The 18965-nt window shown below is 37.3% G+C and overlaps 3 protein-coding genes across 3 annotated transcripts; 1 reads left to right on the top strand and 2 right to left on the bottom strand.

Moving 5' to 3' along the window:
• Window positions 1–6787: 6787 nt before the first annotated feature.
• On the bottom strand, window positions 6788–8231 carry LOC114516554. Its single transcript, XM_028536079.1, has 4 exons — window positions 8020–8231; window positions 7565–7846; window positions 6937–7189; window positions 6788–6798 (listed from the first exon to the last, which is right to left on the bottom strand). Exons 1-4 carry the CDS (start codon window positions 8146–8148, stop codon window positions 6788–6790), a joined length of 675 nt encoding a protein of 224 aa, XP_028391880.1. The 5' UTR covers window positions 8149–8231.
• Window positions 8232–8944: 713 nt separating this feature from the next.
• LOC114516694 lies at window positions 8945–11845 on the bottom strand. Its single transcript, XM_028536239.1, has 3 exons — window positions 11766–11845; window positions 10753–11193; window positions 8945–10331 (listed from the first exon to the last, which is right to left on the bottom strand). Exons 2-3 carry the CDS (start codon window positions 11183–11185, stop codon window positions 8980–8982), a joined length of 1785 nt encoding a protein of 594 aa, XP_028392040.1. The 5' UTR covers window positions 11186–11193; window positions 11766–11845; the 3' UTR covers window positions 8945–8979.
• A 78-nt stretch (window positions 11846–11923) lies between these two features.
• On the top strand, window positions 11924–17283 carry LOC114516552 (beta-1-syntrophin-like). Its single transcript, XM_028536076.1, has 5 exons — window positions 11924–12725; window positions 13835–14063; window positions 15922–16118; window positions 16795–16994; window positions 17083–17283. The coding sequence occupies exons 1-5, from the start codon at window positions 11978–11980 to the stop codon at window positions 17173–17175; spliced, it is 1467 nt and encodes a 488-aa protein (XP_028391877.1). The 5' UTR covers window positions 11924–11977; the 3' UTR covers window positions 17176–17283.
• Window positions 17284–18965: the final 1682 nt, after the last annotated feature.

Below are 18965 nucleotides of genomic sequence, written 5' to 3'. Positions count from 1 at the left end.
GTAAAGTGTTGAATTCTGAATAAATCATTGTAGAATGATAGGTATAGAGTCCCAGAGTGTGAGATTGTGGAATTGTTTGGAGATTTTCAACAGGCATTAAATATGCTCTTGTTATATTTGTTAGGCTGTATATTAAAAGCAAAATTAGCAAATTTTTGAGACAATCAATGTGCCAAATACATTACTAGGACAAAAGATGAGACGCCATTTTTTAGTCAAATTGGTATTTGTATCTCTTACCAATGGATTTAATAAATCAGTTCGGATTGATTTAAAAGGACAATCAATGTTTGAAGTTCTGACTAAGCTTTTTTCATTTGTATAAATCAGAATTCTTATAGATAGATAGTCTCTTTTAGTGCATGAGAAAGAGCAAACCCATACAGGGTGGTAACCTGGTGAGTTGTGATTTTTGTGAGGCGTTTTACAACCAACCTACTGTTAATATTCTTGAATGTTTGCATGCTGATAATCGATAAGTAATTTAGCTTGTAGGTACCCCCGTAAGTATTTAATACTGCAAAGCTTTCGGTCCGTTAACCCGGGGCTTCATGAGTGCAATTACCTGAATACACATTCACATTTCACACCTCTTACTGAAACACTTAATATCACGTTAGTCGTGATTTTAGCTTGCGCCATTTGTTAACTATCGCCCAAGAGGGTAAGCCGCTCAATAGTACGTGGCGTGCTCTAAAAATCATATCTCTCATGTCCTCCATGACAACGACCAACGTGTTTCTTAAGCCCGTTTTCCAATAGCCGAATTTATTCGCACGACGCAAAGCGATATCTGAAATCCGGTGATGTGACTGGTTTGCGAAAAAATTCGTCGCGAAAAAGTAGATACGCTTTCTTCTTTTATTTGTTCGCGTTACTGACCTATACTATGTACTGACTCTTCCACAGTCCCTCACCTGTGCGCGCTATTTGGCACCTCGCTTCCCATAATTCCCGTGCGGCCACAGCTTTCTTACAAACAATAGGGAGCTTTAGCAGTGACTACGATTACGACTACGAGATTCGTCACTCTCGTGCCTTGTTTGCCAACGCCATCAGAAAAACTCGTAGTCGTTGAGCTTTTGAATACCAGTTTTTTGATAAATTTCGTACTCGAAAGCTCAGCGACTACGAGTTTCGGCTGATGGCGTAAGCAAACAACGCGCGCTCTCTCCTCCGCAGAGGCTGTTAGATACCAGAATTATTAAAAATAATACATGTGCAGGCGTATTACCTGGAAATGTGTAGGCGCGCGGGCTTTAGGTAGGCGCGCGGGGTATCAAGGGAAGGGGGGAAAAAATGAAATGAGCCTCTGCCAGATTTGGTGCGGTTTCTTGGAGCGATATGCGGGTTCTTGGAGTGATGGTATTTTAACATTATTTTGATGGCTGAAAGGCAAGACGAACTTAGTGATGATAGTGATATAGATGGCGTAGAATCGTTGATACACGACCTAAGTTTGGAAGGTTAGTGTGACAAATTTTTATACTTTTATTCTATATTTATTCTATACTTTTATTCTATATGTACTAGCTTTATTTTATAATAATTAATATATCCTTTAATTCAACAAATGAACATCTATAGAAGATCCAGAATGTCCAATTCCGAAGGCTAGTACACCGCAGAAGTCAATAAGACCTGATAAACGACAACTGACACCAAATTCCAAGTTGTTAAATCGGTGTCCAGTTAAAACGGCCCCAAGTCAAAACGGCCCCACTACCGCTAGTCAAAACGGCCCCGATACCGCTGGTCAAAACGGCCCCGCGCTGATCGAGTTGCTTAAGTTTAATCAGTTGAATGAATAACTTATTTATTCGAAACAAATATATATATGTGTTGTGAAATATGTTACAAATATGTTTAAAAATTCTTTATTTATGCATTTTGCTAACACGTGTATCCATGATGTTGATGAGAATTTATGTTATTAGTATTAGTTAATAAGTAGCAAAAGCTTACTAGTAAGGGTTATAGGAAAACGTATATATCACAAACAGAAATTGTCTTGTCGGTCATTAGCCTATAATTAGCCCAGTCGGTCATTAGCCCAGTTATTTATATCACATGTGAATATGCTTTTTTATCACCCTATTATTGTCTGATGGTATGAGGTCATTTATACATGGATTAAACTCTAAGAACTGACAAAGGCGGGCTGAAAGTTCGCATGTAATCGAAACGTCAAAATTGCTTGCGATAATATAGGAAACGGGCTAGCCCGGCAAAGCGGGGTCCATGTAATCGGATGGAAACTTCAGCCCGGTTGAAAATCCTAACAAAATCACGCACGCGATTACATGACTTGCCATGTAATTGAAAAATACTTTGGTTTTCACCGAAAAGACACCTTGTAATCAGCCCCTAGAACTTGATAAAAGCTGCTTTACTCTGGCATTACAACACAGCTATATATGAGTTTAATTATTGAAAAACATATAAGCATATAATAATTACTATACATGTGCACTATAAATTCTTGCGAGATGAGTCATAGTGTCATTATCTGGTCATTATTCAGAGTTCGAAACAAATAGAAAATAGAATTTATTGTCAAGCGCATCTTTTGTTAGTTAATCCTGTTGTTCGCTTTTATTGCTTTTAATTGCTTTTTGTCATCCAATGGATTGAAACAAACATATAAATAACTCGTCATTGTTGGACAAACAAACACTTTCTTTCGTCTGTGCTGCTAGCGAGAACACAAAAAATTATTGTCCTGGTAATTGTGAAAACGCGAAAAAATGTCAAATTCCTGCATCCGGTGTAAAAAGATAGTCGGTTCGAAACAAGAAGCTATTCTTTGTGACGGTTGCGAAAGATGGCAACATAGAACATGTGGCACAAATATTTCACGAAAGGACTACCGTGCGGCTGTCCGGTCTGGTCGTGGAATCGATTGGCGCTGTGAGGACTGCGCAAATATGAGTGCTGGATTCCTAATCCCTGAAGCCGAAAGTACCAGAATTCAAGACAACGTATCTGGTGAGTGCACTATATCAGTAAAATTGATATCAATAGAGTGCAAATAGAGTGCTAATATTATAGTAGTTTCCGTATACTTGAATTTTGAAATTTGAAAATGATTTGTGAACTCAAAAGAATTGACAATCCGAAATGATCCGAAAAGATTAAGTTTTCAGATTTCCTTAAAAATCGAAGTTTTATTGTGTTGTAGACGATGCTGAAATGGAAGTAGATCAGGAACTTGTCGATATAATAATGAATTTGGCAGACGAGTCTAGTCATGCAAGAAGCGATGGTAAGTCATCATTCACTAGCCATCGTTCGTGTTGCGTGCGTGTACTTACGCGTGTACGTACGTATATGTACATGCATTGTCAATAAGGTATGTATACACTAATACCAATACCAGTACCCGTACCAATTTCATCAAACAAATAGAACAATTTTTCATAATTGTGAGTGAAAAAATACTTGCAGGGATCTGCAACTATATAGTTACCCAGACCAAACACACCAAATGGTGGAAAATAGACGATTTTTGTGAACACGAATAACGACTTTTAATTCATTTAAAGGTAATGCTAGAAGAGGGCGTGGCGACCTCAACACAGCCATTGCCTGCGTTACGGAACCCGGAGCACCTGGCAAGAGCTGCAAACCGCCACAGGCAAAAGAAGAGACCGGCCGAACCGATAGACCTTGATTTTGATGTTAACCAAGAACATATACCGGGCGACTTCCTGAAAGCAGATTTGACAGTTGACGGAAAAAGACATCTCGTGTTTGCAACCAAGAGCATGTTGACTCTGCTTGAAAAAGCCAAAACGTGGTATGTAGATGGTACATTTAAAGTTGTCAAAGCCCCCTTCACCCAGTTATTTACGATCCACTCGTTCGTCCGAAGTGGCGAATGCACCAAACAGATCCCACTCGCATTCATTTTGATGTCAGGCAAACGAAAAAGGGACTATAAAAAAATCCTGAGAGGAATCAAGGGTATTATGACTGACACCAAACTCGAGAAGATCGTCCTTGATTTCGAGAACGCACTTTGGAGGGCTATACCGCAGGTCTTCCCTGATGTATCTATCGGTGGTTGCGCCTTTCATTGGGCACAATGCATTTGGAGAAAGATCCAGCAAATTGGCCTTGCTCCAGCCTACAAGAATGACAACGCGACCCATAAGCTATGCAGACAGTTTCTGGCACTGCCCTTTTTACCTAAAGAGCATATCCCAAGTATGTTTGAAAACCTCGCAAGCAAAGCCATCACTCCATTATTAACCGAATTGGTTACATACATCCGCTCAAATTGGATCGAAGGTAATTATTAACACTTTTGTTACCCATCAAAAACCAAATTTTTCATTTCGTTAGTACTATTCTGGTGTTAAGAATACAATAAGATCCTTGCACAAAATAGGCTTTCAAACTTTAACAAAGAAAATCACCATTCAGATACTAATATACATTTTCCCCCACTGTCACTAAAGGACAGTTATGGAAGCCGGAAACGTGGAGTGTTTTCGGCCAAGTTGTGAGGACCAACAACGATGTGGAGGGTTGGCATGGTATGCTAAACAGACATGCGAAGCGCGGAAATCTTTCCTTTTATCTCTTGGTGAGACTCTTGCATGAACAATCCCAACTCATTGAGGTTCAAGTTCGTTTGGTGTCTGATGAGAAACTGAAGAGAAGACAACGCAAGCTGTACAGGCAAGTCCAGGGTAAAATATTAGCCAATTGGGAGGAGTATATTGCGGGCGATTTGTCTGCAAAGCGGCTATTGGCAAGGTGTGCCCACCTTGTTTCCACGAACATGGACTAATTTGAAGTGTGTATATTCTGTAAATATTTTGTAAGTAGTTATAGTTTGTAAATATATAGTTCGTAAACTAAAAGTAATAGTTTGTAAATAGTTTGTAAACCTGAAGTAATAGTTTGTAAATATTCTATAATAATAATATATATATATATACAGCCGCTTGTTGTCCAAATCAATATATATATATATATATATATATATATATAATTATATATATATATATATATATATATATATATATATTCTGTAAATATGTTATTGTATATAATGTTGATTTTTGAATACAGATTCCCTTGAATTTACAATTTACATTTGTTTACTCTTTTACTTATCTTTTCATATAGCTCACTGTACCCACCAGTGTGATTCGTCAGCATGAAACACACTCTTAAACACAATCGGCCCCCCTGCCAATATTAAAAATGGCGTTATCTATCTTTTAAATTCTGATAGGTATTCTGTGTTAAAACCAAGCGGTTTGACCACAGGCGAAATTATGTTTACGGATGTACATGTACAAATATAACGGTAAATACTGACCTGTGGTAATCTGTGACTATATATTAATATATATATATTATACAGGTCAATATATTCAAAGACAAAGTATTTTTAACTTGGGGCCGTTTTGACTTGGGGCCGTTTTGACTTGGGGCCGTTTTGACTTGGGGCCGTTTTAACTTGGGGCCGTTTTGACTGGTAAGCGTTAAATCAGCCTCTGAGAAAAAAGCTCTTTCATACCTACGACTCTGATCAGCATGAGGATTCTGTGACTCCAGATGGTAAGCTGATAAATAGTTTGACAATTTTTGGTGTTAAATTTAAGGGCCTATTTAAAGAGTATATTCAGTAGTATTTTCAAGAGTATATTCAAATCGAACACCTTTTTTATCTATACCCATCCCAAATGCATTAGTGCGACAAATCACATGCACTTTATCTTCTAGCCACAAGGTAGCATTTGCCATTCGATCTCTGCTGTCCATTCCTGCATGGTAAAATGTAGCAGAAATACCATGACTCTTCAGTTCAAAAGCCATTTCAACAGCATCAGCTTGTCTTGCACAATAAATTATACCACATGAATTGTTAAATTCCCCCAAGATCAATTCACACACTTGATTCTTTGCTTTAGTTTCTTTCTTTGGAATGACAGAAAATGATAAATTATTTCGTCTACAACTCATTTTCACAACAGTGTGCTTTGGCATACGTAGTACTTCAGCAATTGTCACTAATGTTTTATTTGTTGCTGTTGCAGTGAGAGCAACAATTGGTACACCATAATTCTTCAGGATACCCAACTGCTGATAAGCTGGGCGAAAGTTGCACCCCCATGTGTCCACACAATGTGCTTCATCAATTATAAATAGGTTAATTTTTTTCTTTTGAGATAAGTTGTGTAAACAGCTTTGAAACTGAGAACTTGTGGCAGCTTCTGGACTTATAAACACAAACTGATATTGACAATCTGGTTGCACAAGGTTGTGAATAATGTTTTGTCGTTCATTGTCACTTAGCATTGTATTATAGTAACAAGCATTAATACCAAGACGTCGTAGTCTGGCCACCTGGTCACACATTAGCATCATTAAAGGACATATAACCACAGCCATACCTAGAAGTAGTAGTAGTAAAAAAGAATATTTCAAGTAAAGATAGATTAAACCTTTTTACATTTACTAGCAAAGCTTGTTGAGTTTTTGTACTTTATTGTATGTTCTGGTTCTCTATTAAACACTCTCTCTGGAAGTAGTCTTTATAACCTAACTCATACAACTTATACAATATGTTAGAAATGTACAGGGTGAGGGTGTCCCAAAGAAAGGAAACCATTTGAAATTGAATACCATAGTTAACTCTTTCAAACAGCCTAACTTTATTGGTACACCCTGAACAGTATATAGTGTGTTCCACACTGTGAACAATTAATCCAGATAGGGTACAATGGGTTGTTGTTTGAAAAAATGCTAATTTCAAAGCATTTACTTTTTAGTTACATCCTGTTAAAAATTAAAAGAGCAAGTTAATAAATTGTACATTAACATGCTGCAGCAATAGATATTTTACTTACAACTGACACAAAGTCTTCAACATGGTTAGTGAAATTCAGCATATTAAGAAAGTGTTAATGATAATACCTGGCAAAATCAGACTTGGTATTGCATAAATGACTGTTTTCCCACCTCCAGTTGGCATAACAACAATAACATCCTCTCCCGAGACAATGTGTTCAATCGATTCAAGTTGTTTGGGCCGAAAGTCTTCATATCCAAAAACAGATCTCAAAACTTCCGGTGGGGTTTTAAAAAGACTAAACTTTCCAACTGAATTTGCCATAACTGGTTGTGGTTGCTGGAGTGGTTGAGTTCTGTCACTGTTGAGTAAATTCATCTACATAAAATATATCTACATTAATCGACAGGTGTAAAATTATTAACTGGTGTACTTATTAATCAACTGAAGCATCATTGTTTGTTGTTTTACATTGCTATAATGCCAGGTAGGTTATAACCTCTTTAACAAATTAATCTGCCCATTTCAATTGCTTGTCAAAGGGAGAGTCTTGCCACTTCATGATTATAACCTGTTAAGGTGCCAGGATCTTTTATCATCTGACCTGGTGTGACAGTAAATTTGCAAACTGCAGCATAATGATCGAAGTAGATAATATTGCAAGTTTACAATGTCATTGGCAGGTGGTATTGTTAAACCTTTGGGCCCAAATGTGCCCATACTTTATTATTCATTTATTATTTACATACTCACCTTATTGCCAGGTATGAAACATTCAACATATATTTTATCATCATTGCCCCAGACTTTATACGACTGTCCTCGTTTGTCGCATTTGTATGGTTTCACAGTGATTATACAAGGCACACATCCCAGAGGCTTTAGGATCCCTTGATCTTTTAGTACCAAGCCATATAATTTTGTCGCTTCTCGTTCATTTCTTGCCACAATATCCATCGATGCTTCGCTTGACACTGTCTGATTGGTCTCATATGTTACAGTAAACATAGAATAACAATGGGATGCACTGTTATCCTAGACATAAATAAAATAAATTGAATTTTCAGTGTCATGTAAAACTTATTAAATTAAATGATAATTTCATAAAGTTAACATCTTTATATTAAAACTTAAATAGTGTTCAATAATATATTGGAATTCATGAAGTAAATTTTATCTTTATAAGTAATAGCATACATAGAACTAACCTTCTGCTGCTGTAAACGAAGGGCAGATAATTGCTCTACAACCTTGGCAGTCTCTTGCCCATGCAGTTGTTCGAAAAGTTCCTTGCACTTCCTCTGCATTTCATCGTCAACAGCAATGCTACGGTGCATGCTTCGAAAATGCTGTATAATCCCACTCTCGGCAAGAAAGAAATTCACAGTACCAGCCTCAACGCCATGACCTTCGTAGCACAATAAACAGATAGTTTTGGAATGTTGGTGGGCGTTTTGAAATGGTCTATTTGATATGCAAATATCAGAAATTAATCCTTCCGGCTCCATTTTGACTATTAAATTAGAAGATGATTCTGAGTTTGCCCCACTCCCTCACGGAATTTTGGCGCCATATTGAAAACAAAATCTGGCAGAGGCTTCATTTTTTCCCCCCTTCCCTTGATACCCCGCGCGAAGCCTGCGCGCCTACACATTTCCAGGTAATACGCCTGCACATGTATTATTTTTAATAATTCTGGTATCTAACAGCCTCTGCGGAGGAGAGAGCAACGCGCGAGAATGACGAATCTCGTACTCGTAGTCATTGCTAAAGCTCTCTAATGATCTTTCCAGTCAGTCCATCTCATCAAGCTCTAAATAACCACTCAAAGCTATTTTGTGTGACAAATTTTTTTAGAACAAATTACAGAGAGTAAAACTCGCTATATATTTGTGTATTTTCGCAAAAAATACACAAATATTGACTTGTGAACTTGTGAACGTTTCGTTCGATTTGGTGTCAAGACTGTGAACATGGCATAAATGTTTTTAACAGATCGCGTTATTTTTAGTTACCCAAGATTTTTGTAAAATTACTTTATACGAACTAGTCCCAGGCCTTTTGAAAGATGGAAAGAGGAACAAGTTAAAAACTTCGTTGTTGTAAACGATCAGCTGGTCAGACATCCAAACAAAATTTTAAGAATAAGGAAAACATTTTGTTTCATTTTAGTGCTGCTGGTTGGTTAAACCAGGAATGTAAATTTTGTTCAAAATCTGTCTGGAAATCTTTTTCCCAGTTTCATTGAATAAATCAGCCAAAATATTGGTCGGCGCTTTGGTTGGTGGAACGGTAGCTTTTCCATAAGACAGGATTTCAGGATTCAAATCTTTCATTGTCTTTTGGTATTTGCGTTTTCCAACATCTTCCCAAGAGGTACGGGATTGATTTTGAAGCTGTTTGCGATAGTCAGGATCAGAGATAAACGACCGTCTCTTATCTCTCTTGTCTTCTTCATTCACCTCCTCTATAACGGCCGTGTAATAGTTTGGATGGATGAAGAACAAATATTTAGTCGGCGTAGATGAAGCCGTGTCGCCATTGTCGGTTGCCTTGTAATGCCAACACTTAGCGCCAGTACTGAGGACAAGAATATCAACACTGAACGCATTACATGCAGCCATTAGTGCAAAATGATAAAATTCTTTTGGGGTCTTCTTTTCTGATCGTATCAATCCAACGCACTCCTCAAAGCCGGGACAATTCAGATCGAGGTCAACGAGGTCCTTGTAAACGTGCATCTTAGTTGTCAATTCGTGGACGATTGCATCGAAAACGTTTTCCGTTTCAATGCCATTTACCTTTGCTATAGCATTAAACAGACAATCATCCGACACATTACCTTCCAAAATTTTCAGTCCTAGCTCAGTGGCTATCACCTCTCCTTGGTGAAACATGGACGAAAAACTTGCTTTTTTATTGATCTCCTGTATAAGTTCTACGTGTGACGTATGTTTATCGGATTTCTGGTAGAGCTTTAGACTGGAGTAGATGGTATCTCCCAGTATTTTACCATCTTTGCTAGTACAGCTGGTCAAATCCAGGCAAAAACAGAAATCCAAAAACCCCTTTTTATCGACGAACGACGTCCATTTTTGGAAAGCGCTCTTGTAATGCGAGTACGTGGATAATCGAAATGTTATCACCCACTTTAGCGCGAAGATATTGCAAACACAAATGCAAAAAGCAAGTATAATGTTGCAGATCATCAATCCATAAAGAAAGGGTGCTGCAGGAAGTGAGCATGTTAAATACTCGTATATGAGAGGGATGTGATTGGATAGATCACAGGGGAATGATGCATGCCATTGTCGACCATAGAGCCACAAAACTAACACAACAGTCACAACAGCATTCGAAACACAGAGAAAGATTGCCTTCACAGTGTACATAAACACTAAATGGTTGTTTTCTTGGACTATTTCCAGGAGGCGGTCAACCAGATTTCTGACTTTTTGTTTGGTTTCCTTGTTTTGTCTCAGATGAAGACCAGTCAATTTGCTGCTCAAACCAGCATTACCTAAACAATAAAAAGACATTGAACTATCCATTTTAACAAAAAAGGAAGTAAAGAAATCTTAATCTTATGGAGCCTAATGTGGTCTTTACTCTGGAATCAGCCAAAAAAAAAATTAACTACACTAGTTAGAGGGTAGTTGTCCTGGAGCCGGTTGTATAAAACTGTTTAACTACATTTTGCATAGTTAAATCCTAGTTAACTCAGAAATACACATCTCTCATTGGCCAATTCTGTCCTTAACTAGAGTTAAAAGTTAATTAGTCTTATACAACTGGCCCCACGTAGTTGATCTACAGGTTTTTCAGGTTTTACAAGTAGTGACATGTAAAAATTTAAACTTGAGATTTAATATAATTAGGCTAAATTAAACAAGTATTTTGGTGTCATAAGCCTGATTTTATAAAACATTACAGTACAGTACCTCTTGAAATTCGTTTTTCAGTGTTGTATTCAACAGGTTTTATAGCACTGAATTCAGCAAACACATCCGATAGTTGTTGGAATAAGAAAAATGTTGCAGGCAATTTAAACCATAGCAAATGGATGACAAAGAATATGCTCCACTCCAAGAACATCCAATATGGGAAATATATCAGATAGTCTCCTTCAAATATTCTTGAGCATCGGGAGCTGGCATAATTCATCACTGTATAATCCAAATTAGTATTATTTCCCTCTGGAAAACACCAGATGTTATAGGTACCAGAAATGGTAATGCCTGCCAATGCAAACAGAACTGCCATCAACAGGCCATTCAGGCTGTAAAATGTAAGAACCTCCCACCATGGCTTGAATCGAGCGACGGCTTTGTCACCAAGTGATTCAAGTTGTGCAGCATCTGATAATGACAGCATTTTTTACTCTAAAAAATAATAAACTCATCGTTAAATATAATAAGCTCACATATGTAAAACGTTGGGTGGCCAACCAACCCCAATTACCCCATGCAGTAACAACAATTATCTCACAAAGATAAATCATAGACAAAGTGAACTCCTAAAGTCTTGCAAATATTTCTCAGTATTGGTGAATGCAGAAGTGTCTATGCAAGAAAATTTCTCCCCTTTTCCAGCCTTTGAAAGCGAAAAAACAACATCGATGTTTTCGTTCCACCCTGGCTGACAGCCGGAAACTGGTTCACTTTCAGCTTGAAATACAAAGCTTAGTGTCTGTACACAGTACACTGTAAAAATTAAGATTTGAAAATAATTTGCCAATTAGGAACTTTCCGACCATGCCCTGACGGTTCCGAGAAGGTGTTTCCTATAATTTGATACATATTCCATGAAAACATATGCGAAAGCTTAATGTTGGGGCACAGACACAGATCACAGATTAATATTAGGTCCCCTGGGGAATGAATGAATTCACCCGTCATTTTTCTTTAAACAACCAAACTATATGGCATGATTACTCACGCTCAAAGTAGATTACCTGCTCTTCTTAATACGAAGACTTGCTTTCAAACAGGTTCACAGAAAACAAATCGCAAAAACAACCATCCCAAAAATCAACATAAGTAGTACCGGAACAAAGTACATGTTGGGTATAAAGTTCCCCCCTCGCCGCCGCCCAGAGGAGGTTGGGGACGAGGTTGTTGAAGGCGAACGTGAAGTGAATAAAGTATAGTAAATAGAATGTAAGTTATGGCTGCCTCGTCGCGATCGGGATTGCTTGATTACTACACAAAAGATGGCTGGAGACGTGTGTTTGTCACCTTGGACGAAGAGACTCTCACTCTAAACGCAGAAGACTCTTCAAAATCATCAAATTCAAGTAGTTTATCGTCAAAAGATGGCGACACGGTAGGCTTACCCGACGAGAAGATCCCTCCCGAATCAATTTTAAATCAAGTTCGCAAAGTTCGTGTGATCAAACAAGAAGTGGGCGGCCTAGGTATATCAATAAAAGGTGGCAAAGAGAACAAAATGCCCATTCTCATTTCAAAAATCTTCAAGGGACTAGCAGCTGATCAGACAGATGCCCTGTACGTTGGGGATGCTATTTTGGCTGTCAATCAAGAAGACTTGCGGAATGCAACGCACGATGAAGCCGTACGCGCGCTCAAGCAGGCCGGTCGCGAAGTTGACTTGACTGTGAAATATCTCAAAGAAGTTACACCGTATTTTCGTGGCTCTAAAAGTAGCGAGTCTAGCACGAGCAATGCTGTGAGCTCGCCGCCTCAAAATTGGCCCGAAATAAAATCCATAAATTTGAAACTTTCCTATGTGTCGAGGTACATTCCTGCGAAGGTTCAAGGTGCAGAAGGACGAAGTTTTGAAATTTTTAGTTCAGATGGCAGATCTGCATGCATATTGAGATGTAACGACGCGGCATCTGCCCAGCAATGGTACAGTGTTATTCATACTAATGTTTCACGCCTCATAGAACCTGGTAAGTTCGCGAGCAGTTTATTTATAAAAATTAAAGCCATGTTTTTACACACTCACAGCCTGTGATTTTCTCCCGCGGAATTCGGATTTCACTTTATGTTATGTTAATGAAGAATGCTAGGCAGTCGGTATGCAATGCACGAGCCCATCTGTTTTTTAAAAACATACATGTTTGGACGAAAACCTCAATTTTAACCTCATAAATTTTTCAGAATTTGTATAGTCTTTTCATTCCGAACGTATGTCTGTGATTTATATGTTTCGTAGTAACCGATTAACTCAATCTGATTAGGACTATATTCACGAAAGACTTGAGGAATTTGAAGCAGTGCTTGAATTCTTTTAGTTCCTTGTTTAAACAAATAACAGTCAAATATTAATCCTATTTGTCTGTTGTAAACAAATGAACCTAAGAACTCAAGCATAGGCCTAAATTCATCTGTTCCTGTGTAAACATGGTCTCACTGGCAATATATACTTTTCCATGACTTGTTAGACCAAGTATTAAAAACACTTTAGTGAGTGTAACTAAGTGTATTGCCAGCTGTTTAATAGAAAGTAATGTTTCATTTATATACTCTATGTTGTCACATATTTATCTGTAAATCCCACCTATTGTAGGCTGAAGATAGTTAATGGAAATATATATGTGTGGTCAAATGATAGATAATGGGAATACATACGTGTAGTCAAATTAAGTGGTGATATACACAGAGGCGTGGGCCTGGAAAGTATAGGATGCACCATTGTGAAAGTTGAATCCCCTCTGTGAAATAGATAGGTATGCATAAGGGAAAGGGTCATAGACTAACCAATCATTCTTTGCTGTGGGTAAACTCTAGATAAAGGAATACTGTTGATAGATAGACAGTCACCTAACTCTGAGTACAGAACAAGTACCTAAAATTTGACTGTTATCAGACCAAAAGTATAAATTATGAAGCAAATTGTATTAAGCTATCACAAGTTAAATTGTGAACGAATATAAATTCGCTGCTCCGCACCATGAAAGATGCTTATATACAACTATACAAGTAACCAAAATACTTGTTTCTTAATCTGGGCATAAATTTTAACTGGCACTAACATGTGTTTCTCTTGTATTTACAGCGATAGATGAAGCTAATGTCATACTAAGTGGGTCACCAGGCAATAGGGAAATACACACTATGGGCTGGCTTAGTGAGCAAGTTTATGTTGGCGGCGACAGCCCTAAACCGGAATGGAAGCCAGTTTTTTTGGCATTAACAGATAAAGATATGTTACTATATGATGCTGTTGCATTCACATTAGAGGAATGGGCATCACCTTTTATGAGTCATCCATTGTTAGCAACCAGGTAAAGATTGCTTTGCTTTAGTCTTAATAATTTGTTTTGCTGAAATATGCCCTACTTTTGTCATCTATCTAGTTAGGTATTTAATCTGTGTGGTATTTTACCCTTTGAAGCAATAACACATAATTTACTGAAAAGACATGAGATTTGTCACTGCTTATTTTTCAATTTATGTATGCAAATATATGAAAAGTTTGCAAACCCTTTTATAACTCAGTCTGACTTAAGCAACCACACCTTGAAATGATTTGCTTACAGTCAGTTTAGTCTGCACAAGTTATAAACTGAATGTCAATTCTGAGTTGCTATAGTCCTCCTGCGGTCAGCTTTGAAGGCCCATGGATATTTTATCATTCAAATAATTTGTTTGTAGTAGCTTTATACCTGTAAAAAGTTGAAATCACATACTGTAAATTTTAATCATCGCAAAACTAGTAGAGGCAGTAATCTGTATTTCTGTACTGTTTCATGTGTTCGTGCGATGAGCCCTAAGGTATTTAAAAGTAATTAAACTGAACGTTCCCTGAAACTTTTCCACGCCCTTACACACGCACGTACGAAAGCAATCAATCAACCTTGCAAGGTTGGGCGGAAAGCGGCCTTGTTTGTTTGTGGATACGCCTGGAAACACACATTGTGAACATGCATGAAGACTAATTGGCTGATAACACTAAGCGGTGAAGTGATACATTTTAATGCTAGTGTAAGTTTTTTGGTTTTAAGGAGAGATATGCATGCATGGTTAGAAGATAGCAATCTGCTAACCATGCATGTATACATATGTTTCCTCTTGCTTTCAAAACCTTCCAAGCGTTGTTCATTCGCTTCAAACTCACTTCACCAGGTACCAAGTCCACTGCCACTACTGAGACAGTAGCGATTTAGGATTACAAACAACGAACATGGACCGTTAAAACCTCAAATAAAACCGAATTCGTGTAATATTAAATGTTTAGATGTATGCTCTCTTGACGAATTGACGCGACCGAGATTAGTTGCTAAACGAATTGACCGAGATAAGTTGCAAAAGAGATTATTTGGAAAACACAATATCAACAACATATAAAACCATTCAGAATATCAAAATTTAAGAAGACTTGTATGAATAATTGCCTGTATTACGCTAAACGATTACCGTCGTAGTCAGTAGTCTGCGGTCAAGATATAAATTGCATGTTTTGAGGGGGACGGAAGAGCCTTTGAAGTAACCAACAAAGAGCACGTGAGATAACATCGGCGATATTTCGGATGCCTTGCAAGGTATAATTTTGTAATTTTGCATGGCAAACAGCAATTTGCGTTATCAGTTTGTAGGAACAACACAATTTATCTCTGTAAAGCTTTGCTCCGTTAACCCTAGTCACTTACTGTATAGTGATTTTATCAGATCTAGTCAATTTCACTTTGCATAAATAAATATACATGCCACGTGATGTACCCACAAACTAATACTGTGCTTTACGAATGTGATCGTTTTTCCTGTGTGTGGTGTAAGATATGTAACGTTTCGTTAAGTAAAGATTTGTGGCTAGAAAAGACCTTTTCGCATTAATCCAGTCCTGAACAAAAAAGGAATGAGTTTTGTAGTTCTTCCGTTGGCAATATTGTATATTCTTCTTTATATCCGCAATAGCTTTTTAGTATCGTTATGCGCATTCGTCTTTTTGATAGATGATATTTTTCCAGCTTTATCCATGTATATAGTGACGAATTGTCGACAAACTATCTTTTCCAGACAAAGTGTCCATATTATTGTGAATAGCAGCCGTTTCTTTTTATTACATGAGGCAAGGCTTTTACTATACGAAATGCCAAAAAAGTTGTTACGTTACGGTCATCGAATATGAAATTACTTTTTTAGATTAGTGAACTCAACTGGAACCTCATCAGAACGCTTGAATTCACCAGATTTGACGTTTGGAACAAGAACAGGCTCACGGAAAGGTGTGGAAGCTCATCTATTTCGAGCGGAAACACCGCGTGAACTGGCTCATTGGTGTCGTAGTATTATTGAAGGAGCCCACAGCGCGGCTGCTTTAATCAAAGAAATAAATTGTGGTGAGTTGTTAACGTCATTAAATCGTCTTTTTAAGATACTGTAAGTCGCTCTTTGTTACTATAGTATTTACTTATGATGAGTTAAGTAATTTGTTTACACTAACTGTGGTTTGAAGTGTTTTTTCTTTTGATACTTGAGTGTGTGGGTAAGTTATGATTGTACGGATAAGGAAGGCGTCTTTACAATCCGCCGATCATCATAAATATTCGCTCGTTTGCATCTATTAAAGCACAAGGAATCAACTTTTTTCAATAGCAGGACAAACATGTCCTTTTCATTACAACATTAGATAAAACCAACTCGTTTTCATTGGTAAATCCAACTCCATTTCATAGTTAAAACCAACTTGATTGCATAGTTAAAACCAACTCGTTTTCATTGGTAAAACCAATTCGTTTTCGTGGGTAAAACGAACTCGTTTTCGTGGTTAAAACCAACTTGATTGCATGGTTAAAATCGACTCGTTTTCATTCGTAGAACCAACCCGTTTTCATGGTTAAAACCAACTTGTTTTCATAGGTAAAATCAACTCATTTTCATGCGTAAAGCCAACTTGTTTTTATTGGTAAAACCAACTCGTTTTCATGGTTAAAATTAACCCGTCCGTCACTAGTTCTTCCTTACAATAAACACCCACATGTTGAATAAAATAACTGTTTTTTCAATATCTTGTAGCGGTGACGTGGCACAATCAGGAAACTCGTCTTACAATTCATTATGAGAATGGTTTCACCCTAACTGACGCGAGGTCAGGAATAGATTCTTCAGGAAAGTCCCAAATTTTATGGTCCTTCCCGTTTGATCGTTTAAAGATGTCTGCCGATGACGGACAACGTTTGCTCTGGCTTGATTTTGGTGGAGATGAAGGAGAACAGGTATGTCAAATTTCGTCGAAAACGGAATGAAATATTTATGTGTAAATCATTGTGATGTATAAACAAAGTTGTGATGTTTTTCTTCCAGGAACTAGATCTTCGTGGATGTCCAAAGCCAGTTGTTTTCGTCTTACATACATTTCTCTCCGCCAAAACCGCTCGTCTGGGACTATTCGCATGACAGTACGCACGCCATTTTCACTGAATGGTCGTTTTCACTGTCCTAACAAATATTGACGATAAAAGTATTATATAATATGGTTATTTTATTACACGAATTCTTATACTATTGATGTAAAATGTGGGATCGTTGCTACTCTTTTGCTAAACTGGGAATTTCAAATTATCCAAACCTAACAGTTCATATTTCGTCATTGAAGTCGTAATCGAGATGGGCCAGTAGAATCTAGGCTGCACATGCCTAGTGCGGGTTATGATTCTGCTGGCGCGTCCTACGCTGTATCGAAGGTAATATTAATCTTTATTATTTCCTTCAGACGGTCGTAAGCCGGTTTCCCATATAGCGATATTTTTCGTGCAAAGCGACTTTATTGTATTTGAGCGACTAAGAGCTCTGAAACAAAAGTAAAATGTTGCTTCGCGCGAAAAATATTGCTCGTGGAAAACCGGCCATATATATTTGTCCAATAATTGAGCTCCTTGGCGGTCATTTTAGATCCAATTCTGAAAAAAATATTTTAGGGCAAATAACTTTTATGACGTCCCGTTATTATACTTTTAACCGGCAAAACGTGGGGCCAGACGAACTTTTCGATTTTGTTACTACTGCCTCGAGTGAAATATTTTTTTAACATAAACCAAGTAAGAGCATCTATATGATGTGAACGATTCAAAATCTCTCCCTTGGTGGCAAGCATAGTTGCGCATGTGAAATTCAGCTTGCCTAATACTTTGTTCGGCGCTCCTGTATACATCTTTTGCTAACATTTCTACTTTAAGTGATCTCTCGTTGGAAAGCATACAGAAAGTAACTACGTACCCAGGGATGCACAGAAAGTTGCAAACTGTACGAGGTCGATTACGCGTTCTTCAATGCTTCTTCCCTTTGTTTCTATATTCAATCGTCCTCAAATGCGAAATGAAAATTGAGATCACGGTGTTTTTAATGACGATAAAAACCAAAATCAACATGAACTGAAAGTTGTCACTTCTAATAAAGATCTCCGTTCAGATGTCATCCCTGCATCGTTTCAAAAGTTACATTTTAAAATAAAAATTTTTACTGCTACAGAAAATCCCGAGACTCGGAATAAAATACCACACTTGCCGTTGAAAAGGTCACTGGCCGTACTTTTTGAGTACCAATATACATACAACACCCTTTTTTAAACATCTATTGTATCATACCATATCATTAAGCATCATACCATATCATACCGTATCATACCGTGTCACACTGTATCATATTGCATCATATTATATCATACTGTATCATATCGTATCATATAGCATCATACTATATCATACTGTATCATATCGTATCATATAGCATCATATTATATCATACTGTATCATATCGTATCATATAGCATCATACTATATCATACTGTATCATATCGTATCATATAGCATCATATTATATCATATCGTATAATATAGCATCATATAGCATCATACAATATCATACCGTATCATACTGTATCATATAGCATCATACTATATCATACTGTATCATATCGTATCATATAGCATCATATTATATCATATCGTATAATATAGCATCATATAGTATCGTACCGTATCATAACGTATCATATTGTATCATATAGCATCATACTATATCATACTGTATCATATCGTATCATATAGCATCATATTATATCATATCGTATAATATAGCATCATATAGTATCATACAATATCATACCGTATCATACTATATCATACAGTATCACACCGTATCATATTGCATCATAAAGTATCGTACCGTATCATACCGTATCATACTGT

The sequence above is a fragment of the Dendronephthya gigantea genome, unplaced genomic scaffold (assembly GCF_004324835.1).
Source record: "Dendronephthya gigantea isolate DGI-Jeju-01 unplaced genomic scaffold, DenGig_1.0 000006F, whole genome shotgun sequence".
Classification (NCBI taxonomy): domain Eukaryota; kingdom Metazoa; phylum Cnidaria; class Anthozoa; order Malacalcyonacea; family Nephtheidae; genus Dendronephthya; species Dendronephthya gigantea.
The sequence above is the reverse complement of the archived record's forward strand: the minus strand, read 5'-3'. Positions and strand labels throughout refer to the sequence as shown.

Bases quoted from the DNA above. Each gene is read 5' to 3' on its own strand.
- LOC114516694 (XM_028536239.1), bottom strand. From the start codon at position 11,185: ATGCTGTCATTATCAGATGCTGCACAACTTGAATCACTTGGTGACAAA. The intron at 10,332-10,752 runs GTACTGTACTGT...TTTATTGTTTAG, and splicing joins TGAAAAACGAATTTCAAGAG to GTAATGCTGGTTTGAGCAGC.
- LOC114516554 (XM_028536079.1), bottom strand. From the start codon at position 8,148: ATGCACCGTAGCATTGCTGTTGACGATGAAATGCAGAGGAAGTGCAAG. The intron at 7,847-8,019 runs GTTAGTTCTATG...ATTTATGTCTAG, and splicing joins TTCGTTTACAGCAGCAGAAG to GATAACAGTGCATCCCATTG. The intron at 7,190-7,564 runs GTGAGTATGTAA...TATTTTATGTAG, and splicing joins GTTTCATACCTGGCAATAAG to ATGAATTTACTCAACAGTGA.
- LOC114516552 (XM_028536076.1), top strand. From the start codon at position 11,978: ATGGCTGCCTCGTCGCGATCGGGATTGCTTGATTACTACACAAAAGAT. The intron at 16,119-16,794 runs GTGAGTTGTTAA...AATATCTTGTAG, and splicing joins AATCAAAGAAATAAATTGTG to CGGTGACGTGGCACAATCAG. The intron at 16,995-17,082 runs GTATGTCAAATT...TTTTTCTTCCAG, and splicing joins GTGGAGATGAAGGAGAACAG to GAACTAGATCTTCGTGGATG.